This window comes from Homalodisca vitripennis, unplaced genomic scaffold, assembly GCF_021130785.1.
Source record: "Homalodisca vitripennis isolate AUS2020 unplaced genomic scaffold, UT_GWSS_2.1 ScUCBcl_5898;HRSCAF=12851, whole genome shotgun sequence".
In the NCBI taxonomy this organism is placed as follows: domain Eukaryota; kingdom Metazoa; phylum Arthropoda; class Insecta; order Hemiptera; family Cicadellidae; genus Homalodisca; species Homalodisca vitripennis.
This window is the reverse complement of record NW_025781994.1, coordinates 8,306-16,850: the sequence shown is the minus strand read 5'-3', so window position 1 is coordinate 16,850 and position 8,545 is coordinate 8,306. Positions and strand designations below refer to the sequence as shown.

At 35.0% G+C, this 8,545-nt stretch overlaps 1 protein-coding gene across 1 annotated transcript; it reads right to left on the bottom strand.

Moving 5' to 3' along the window:
* Positions 1-811: 811 nt before the first annotated feature.
* Positions 812-8,163, bottom strand: LOC124373552 (glutelin-2-like; the record flags this gene model as incomplete). Its single annotated transcript, XM_046831912.1, has 4 exons — positions 812-1,025; positions 1,403-1,561; positions 7,155-7,283; positions 7,884-8,163. Coding segments are annotated over 4 exons (782 nt in total), but the record flags the coding sequence as incomplete, so codon positions are not given.
* Positions 8,164-8,545: the final 382 nt, after the last annotated feature.

The following is an 8,545-nucleotide window of genomic DNA, read 5'->3' as shown; positions in this document are numbered from 1 at the left end:
TATAATAAATAACCTTTTATTTACCCAGATACGAATGTTTTCGTTTTAATTATTCTTTTAATCAAGTATATAGTCCACCACGTAAACCTCGTTTTTATACCGACCCTTTTTCGGTATAATTGAATTCTAACTATTTAAAGTCTGGGCCGAAAATCGGAATGTAAAAGCTTGTTTATAATAACTTATATAATTTTACTTACTCTCGGCCATTTATAAAAATCTCGTTGTAAAGTGGCGAAGGAGAGAGCTCTGGTTAGTAAATATCATCAACTAAGTTGAATAAAGCTATATAGAATATTACCATATTTCCTACTCAAATATATACAATAACCGTTTTAAGAAATGCATTGAGTTGAACAGAAAATTAAACGCAATACGTTTATGAACTTTAATTACCAAAGTACAGCTTAAACCATCCCGCCAATTTTTAAAATTATGTTTTTCAAACATTTACACTTAATACAAAATGCCCTCAAAGATGTATCACCAGTACACTTTTTAGTAAATTAATTTCTCGTGGTTTAATCTTTTACCCGCTTTATTAAAATACTATGAAAGAGATTCGTTGATGATGAAACATCTTGGGTGTTCCGTAACGGTGATTAATTATTGTAAACCATGATTCTTTTCTGTACACTTACAGTACTGAAAGGGATTTTAAAACAAAAAAAAGCGGCAGCTGCACCTACTTGGAGCCCTGTGTTGACCAAGTGTGCAGGATCCATGGTCAAACACGTTGACAAATGTGAAGCCATAAACTTCAACGAGGACTAAGGAGAACAACGCGGAACTGGCCCGTTCACCTGTCCACTCAAACGGCGACGACATACTGTGGAAGACTTCCAGGCAAGTACCTGGGGGGTACTTCCTGGACTACCAAGCTGACCTTCAACACCGCCCCACGGTCAGTGAGAATCTTGTGGCCAAGCGAAGGAAAGGGCTTCTCGGAAGGCATCGGCGCCCAGCTCAACTCCACGAAGCCTACCGTGACCAAGGACGAAGGTCCCTTGCTCCTACCACAGGCTCTGGATAACGACCAGTGCTCACATATGCGGCCCCTGCATGGTACCACCTCACCTGGCAATTCGACCGCAAGGTAGGCAGTTTCTTCTCGCTGTCCAGAAGCGTGTCTCCGGGCGGGCCCCACTGGGGTCGCCCTGGTGTCGTGAGGAAACACCGTACAGTCAGGGCTTTCGTACAACGTCCCTAACCATCAGAAGCTTAGTAAAGGCCTGACACTCGAGCCTTGGTTGGAGCTCTGCCAGAGTCCTCACCGTTGGGATCACATCCGTGAGCTTCGCGCCCAGGAAGCTTCCCCAACTGCGTCTTCCCGATGAATGGACTGATGACATACGACCTACAACTTCGACTGCACCACCGACACTATCACCCCAACACTAACAGGATTATGCGGAAAGCTACTAGGGGGCTTTGACCTTCCCTCGAGACACAAGGCAAAAGCCTAAACCGGCAGAGGGCCTTGATAGAGAATGTGGGGGATCCACTCTCCCCACAGTCACAGCGACTTTGATCTAGACTTGACTTGAAAACATCTGGGTTCCTGTAACAGAGATATTGTAAACTGATTCTTTCTGTACAAAATTAACAGTACTGAAGGGATTTAAACCAAAAAATCAACAAGTTCTTTCAGTTCAACAGGAACGCATACGCAAGTTATATTGTATGGAAAAGTGTAGAAAATAAAAATAAACTTTTTAGTAAACTATCAATTAAGATTTAAAAATATCCTGCCTTAATTTCATCCTATTTATACAATCACACACAGGCGGCTGTTTTAACTGTTTAGCCTGTGAACAATAATCGCAAAGCTAGAATATAAATTTGCTCTGAAGTATGAAGAATAGTTACAGAAACAGAACTTCTAAATTGTAAATAAGAATAACTCAACACTAAAAGTCCTTGTCTCGAAAAAACTATGGTATAGTTGTTAACCGATAGTAGCTATAACAATTCTTTGGAAGTGAACTCGACATCATGAGGGTCAAGAGAACCTGTTGGAGGTACGCTTCTCTCAGAACATATTTTATTTTAAATAAATTTTCCTCAGGTAATTCCTTTTAATTTTTAATCAGATACGTTTGGAACGGGTCTTAAAATATTTGGATTTTGCATAGTTTACTAACACTTTTTGTAGAATTAGAGTACTGGAAGAATTTAAAACCATTTACCACACAAGTTCGTTCGGTTTATCTTCTGTTTTATTTCAAATATAGGATCGATAAAGTACGATGTAGATCGTGAAGTATTTTTTAAGGAGCTGTATGAGGAAATAAAATCATTTAGAATAGAATATTTATGTTTTTAACTCCCCATATACCGATACAATTAAATGTTTTTGTTGTTATCTTAGGGCAAGACGCTTAAAACATTGCACCTAGTCCTATAGGAGTGCGCCGCTTCTAGAGTGACCGGATATTCTAGGTGAGTAAGGTTAGGGGAACCGGCTGCCTCCTGTCGAGATTCACGAGGAAAAATTTAGAGCACTAATCTTAAGCTATGTTCCCTCGTAAGAAGGGAAAGCCAGGTCTGAACTAGCCTATCCAATCAAAGTAGGTGGGGGTGGTGCACCCTTATGTCTATGCTGGAGAGAACCTTTGACTTTTAAGGGGACGAACCCTACAACTCCAACAGCCATATACCGCAGTAGACTAGACCTATCAAATTATCCTTGCGTTCCAGAATCTCGAAAGTAGAAAAAAATTAGTTAAATTATTGTTTGTTTTGCTGAAATGTTCACAGTTAAATGAATTATTACATGTAAGCATTTCAACATAACTTAGTTTTGAATATTAGCTAGTTAATAAAAACTACTTTGAATTTACTGGAAATATTTAGCATACTGAAGAACACCTAAAAGATTGCTATAAGTCATAGATAGGAAAATGGTTTTTCTTTAAACAATTATATGCTTGTATCTACTGTGTAAACCTAATCCAACATTAATAGCGTCATTCGATATTTTTGTATCAAACCGTTAAGCTGATTTTACATTTACGTTTTGTGTACAGAAAGATTTATGAACAGCCCTGAAACGCAAATGTAACAGATCACGTACCATTGCTGTTATGGAGAACGTAGCGGTTGGATTCAATTTGCATAATAATCATCCTAATACACAATATAAAAGGAATGAAAGCATCAACAAACATAAAATTTCTGTTATTTTTTGATGACTACTATTTTTAATAATTGTTTAAAAATATTTATTTCTAATAATTTACGTATGCACTGTTATAGTAATTTACGCTGTAAATAATTTTGTCTATAATACCAGGATGTAAACTACGTAATTAAGATACCAATAGATAGTGAGAGCAGAAACTATGACCTATAAACAATACAAATACTCACTGTAAGTCCTGGTCCTGGTCCTCTCTCTGAGCCTCACATTGTGTTCCTTGTTCGGTGGTTCTCCGAGGTGCTGTTATTAGAATGACTTGAATATAATATTTAACAAAAACCGAAAAAATAAACCCTGAATCTTTGTTTCCTTGTTTCCATGGATATAAGTTAATGTATTTCTGTTGGAAACATATCAGCTGGATGATTTTAATAGAATTGTCCATATCTATTATCACGCAAGAGCCCTTCTTTATAATTCTAGAAAACACCATCATAAGAGTTCTTTGTATTTCTCTTTCAGTCTAAGGGCCAAGTATTTAACAAATATTGCAAACAGGTTTGAGTTTCGTGAAACTTGATAAAATTCATAAGGTTTTGCACCCAAAATTGTAATTGATTGTCAGCCAAAATTAGCTCTGATACTTAAAAATCTGCAAGAATAAAATGAGCTATAAAAATGGAAATAAATATAAGTGAAATTTTTATCAAAGATACATATTTTATTCATTACAAACACTTAAATCCAGCTGTCAGACACGTAAATCATAGTGCTATCACAGTCCGCTAACGATATGAAAGACAAAATTAGCCATTTTTAGTGAAGTATTGTAAAACCTTCGAATTTATATATTTTTTATGAAGGTTGACCTATGAAACTTAAAACCTGTAAACTATTCTTTCTAAAATACACTTGTATACCTATTTTTAACTTTCACTCTGACCCTGATCATAAAACGTTCTTAGTGAATCTCAGTCAGACAGCTGAGCATGCAATAAGGGTCTGTATAAATTAATTAGTACTACACAGCCCTGTAGCTATAAAGTTAACTAGCTTTTGATTGAGAGTACTTCTATTAGTTTACCTGATTGGAACTTGATTAGTTAACTTCAATGAAACATGGTCTTTTTGTCGCACTCACTTAGGCCTTAAAATATGACAATTAGTTCAGAATCTCGTGTCTTGACCAAGTCCAGGACGTAGTCTGGCAGAATGTTTTTGGCCTCATTTTGTTTCAAAAAAATGTTCTTGACCCGTTTTTTTTTAATCGATATTCCAGCAGTGCATTTCAGTAATCTGAATTATTAAATAATAATAATCGTTTTATAACGAACAATTATTTTGTTGAAAATTTGGGGGTACCCAATTTGGGGACCCCTTGGGCCCCCCTTTGATTGATACTTCCTTGATTCAACTTATTAGTAGTGGATGTCCTTATTACTACGTGTAAAAAATATTTTTTTGTAACTCCATATTGCCTATATTTATTTATCAAAAACATGTAAATATGAAAAGGAGTTCAATTGAAAAACCCCTATATCTTCTATAATTTTTTTACACATTTATAATTCAGATGAATACATATTACATTATACAGGTTTAAATATATATACCTAATTCAGCACATACGTATGTAGAGTTATTCATTGAATTTGAATCGCCTTATTCAGTAATGCAAGGTGTCACACGGATAAAGTACTACTCCATCAGTTGTTGTTTGAATCTGAGGTTTTAACCTTGCATTGTTATTAGTTAACAGTATTCTAACTTGATAAGCTGATTTGATGTTACTGTAATAACGTTAACAAAATTAGTTTACAGGAATTAAATTTTTAGCCATGTTTTTTCTCGCATACCAAAAATATTTGCAGAAGTATAATAATTTAGCTTCGAATATACATTTAAATCAAATATAGCCTATTGCCTATGATATTTATTAGTAGATTATAATATAAAACAAATAAAATTTATATTAAAACTTATAGTAGCAACCTTGAAATTGAATATACTTCATTGAATACTTGAAAGAAAAGCATTGACAAAGGTATTTTTAATCCAATTTCCAAGAGAAAATGGCTGAAAACGGTGGATATATCTATTGCCTGGAGAGAATTTATACTTTGACCATACTTTGAAAATGTTTTGGTCCAATGGATTCACGTTCCAGATCTAAGCCACCTTCTGCGCAAATTTTTATTATATTACAACATGATTTAGGAACCTCGTGTTATTATCCTTTTCTCTATGGTTGGTTTGTGGTCACTTGGAATTTTTAATCTGTTTGTAAGCGAGATGGGAAGTCACTTGGGTGAAAGAGGATTTATAACATCACACTGGCTGAGGGGTGTAGGATTATTGATGGTAGTTATATAATTTGTTTGCTTTAAAAATATTTTTTACTGTTCTCGAAATGGGATATTTTTGAATTTGGCACTTCACTTCAGACTTCATTGATTACTGCTTATTAGCTTGAAACTTTGAGGATAGTAAATCAAGTCAAAATCTTACAATGTAAGATATGAGTAATTACCATAAATATTTTATGATATTAGTGGCATACGTCAAGTGCCATCTAACAGGCTTTGCTATTTTCGTATGCATTTTTTTAGTTTATAGTTTATTTATTTTATTTTCGATATATCATGTGGAGAGATATTCAGACAAACAATCATACAGAAAAGAAATGTTTACATCTTACTAGAGGCAAAAGAGAGATCGAGTGAGCTTACTAAGTGATAGGTTTCTGTAACTCTTCCATGGTTGGACATTCACCATCATATATAACTCATTCTTCTAAATGTAGAAATTTCGTGCGAGGTTTTATACCAGTTTTCTTTTTTTTTTAATATAACAAACTTAAAAAAGTGGAACACAGTGTGAGATTATAAAGACGCAGAGCGTCGTGGGTACCATATCCTAAATAGCAAAATTACTTGTCATTACAAGATAATTGGTAGGTAAAGTTTTTAAAGTTTACATTTATGTCTATTGTTTCTTATAAATTATATAATTAAAAATTCAATTATTTAGTGGAATGAAGGGCGTATACTTTGAAAAGGATTTTGACATTAACATTTAATTTGAAGTACCATGGACATCACCTATAACAACAAGCTAAGCACTGAAATTAATTTAAACATTAAATGTCACAAATAATTGATTTAAGTTTTATAAGGTTTTCAATTAATAAAGACTGTTAAGTTTTCTAATAATTATTTTAAAGCTATAGAAAAAAAAAAATTATGGTTGGCCTGTAAAGTCAGGTTTTAAACGGGGCCGATAAGGATTTTACGTGACAACGTCTTTTTCATCACGAGTAGAATATTTTATTGATATTGGAATTGTGTTATTAAATTGCATACAATTATTGCGATATTGAAAATAAAGAATTGCAACAAAATTTTTAAACTAATAGAAATATATTTTGGTTTACTAAAACAATTGTAAACAAAAATTTTGAAATTAATTATAAATTTTTTTATTGTAAATGGGTTTTAAAGTTGAAATAATAACATTTAAAATTTTACTAAAATTGGAATTTGACAATTCTTGCTAAACACAGTTAAATTAATTAACTCCGCGCGTGTGATTGAGGCCAGTGATTGGTCGGTTTTTTAGTTCGTTTTGTATTTTTGGTTCGCACTGCGTTATGACAGTGGTTAGAGCGTCTATAATTTGCTTTTATTTTAAATGTTTGTACTAGCAAATACGCCGCTCGTCTTCTTCTCGAATCGACTGAATTACGAATTTGATTGCCAGAGGTGATTTAATAACTTATATTTAATTTACTTTAAACTACTTTATCAACAATTTGTCAATAGTATGACATAAAAACCTTATAAATACTCCAGTTTCTCAACTTTTGTGTCAAATTCTAACAGATTAATCAATTCAATAATAGTTTACGATAATGAAATATGCAGTGTACAATTATTTACCTTTAGGGTTGCTTGTAGTTTGTTGTATAAATGACGAATCTAGTCAGCACTCCACATTTTCACGAATTACTAACATATGGGTGTTATCTGCCTTTATCCCGTGGCGGATCCCGTTGACGGCGGGACCTACTGGACGGGCATCGTAACGTTTACCAGGGACCGAGTTACACTTTTTCATGAGTTGACCTCCGAGACCCCGCAACCTAATAGTTTAAGTCGTCCTGTAAAACGTCAAATAATAATTAGTTAAAGTAACTACGTGAGTAGTTAATCTCAATGTCAAATATACAATGAGTATGGAAAGTTTAATGAAAAGCTGTACGGACAACGCCTACTAGTGTTTAGGACAGAGGTTTGATACACTGCCCAGACTGGTTATAGGAAAATTAGCTTATAAGCCTAAGTTTTGTCCGCGGCATACAAGGTATTGAGTTATTACAGGATGACGATCGTGCGTTAAAACTTGTTGCAACCCATAATTATAAATTAAATGTATTGTTTATTTTATTAACTCATCGATATCGTAAAATTTGTATTTTGACTCATAAGGAACTTTTACCAGTTTGTAAATCATACATATACTGGTTTATGTAGGACTATTTAATGCTATGTAGACACATCAAAGGGAAAAAGTGGATCTTACAAAGTTTTTAATTTTACCTTGCAGATACAACTATTTTAACAATCAACGACATATCACGAGTAATTGTGCCGGGATACATTGGATTCTTAAATTATGATAAATTTATATCACGGTTGACATGAATGTAAGACGAAGTAACAAAAACATTGTTTTATCTTACTTATATTTAGTATGTAATGGGTTGTGTCTCGGGGTGGGGGTGGGGGGGCGGGTGGGGGCGGGTCGGTGGTGGGTGGGGTGTGGGGGGGGGGTGGGGTGGTAGGGGGGGTGGCGGTGGGGGGCGGTAGGTGGTGGGTGGGCGGTCGGAGGTGGGTAGGGGGGGGGTGAGCGGGGGTAGGGGGGTGACTGGTGCGCGGTGGGTGGACGGTGGGGGGGGTGGGTGGTGATGCGGGGTGGATGGCGGGGGGTTAGGGGGGAGGGGGGGCGTGGGACTGGGTAACCTGTTAAACGAAAAATCTATTTACTGTTTAATAGTGTTATTACGTAAACAAGCAATTGAAGGGGTAAAAAAAAAAACTAACTAAAAAAGAAACGGACTTAAATTGAAACATACAAGACAATGAAACATGATTTGATATTATTTTATATCCATTAGAAACAAGAAATGAACATGTTATTATCAAGATTTTGGATATAATTTCAAATCTGTTATTTACCAAAATTCAGTTAAAACTCACGCCACGTTAGGTTAGGGAAGAAAGCACGGACCAGGAAACAGGTTGCGATAGCCAAGACCTTGATAAGAGCAATCGCTCTTTCTAATTGTTATCCGTTTAAATGTTGTTAAATCGGTTTAAACGCGGCAGGACGAGTGGGAAAATC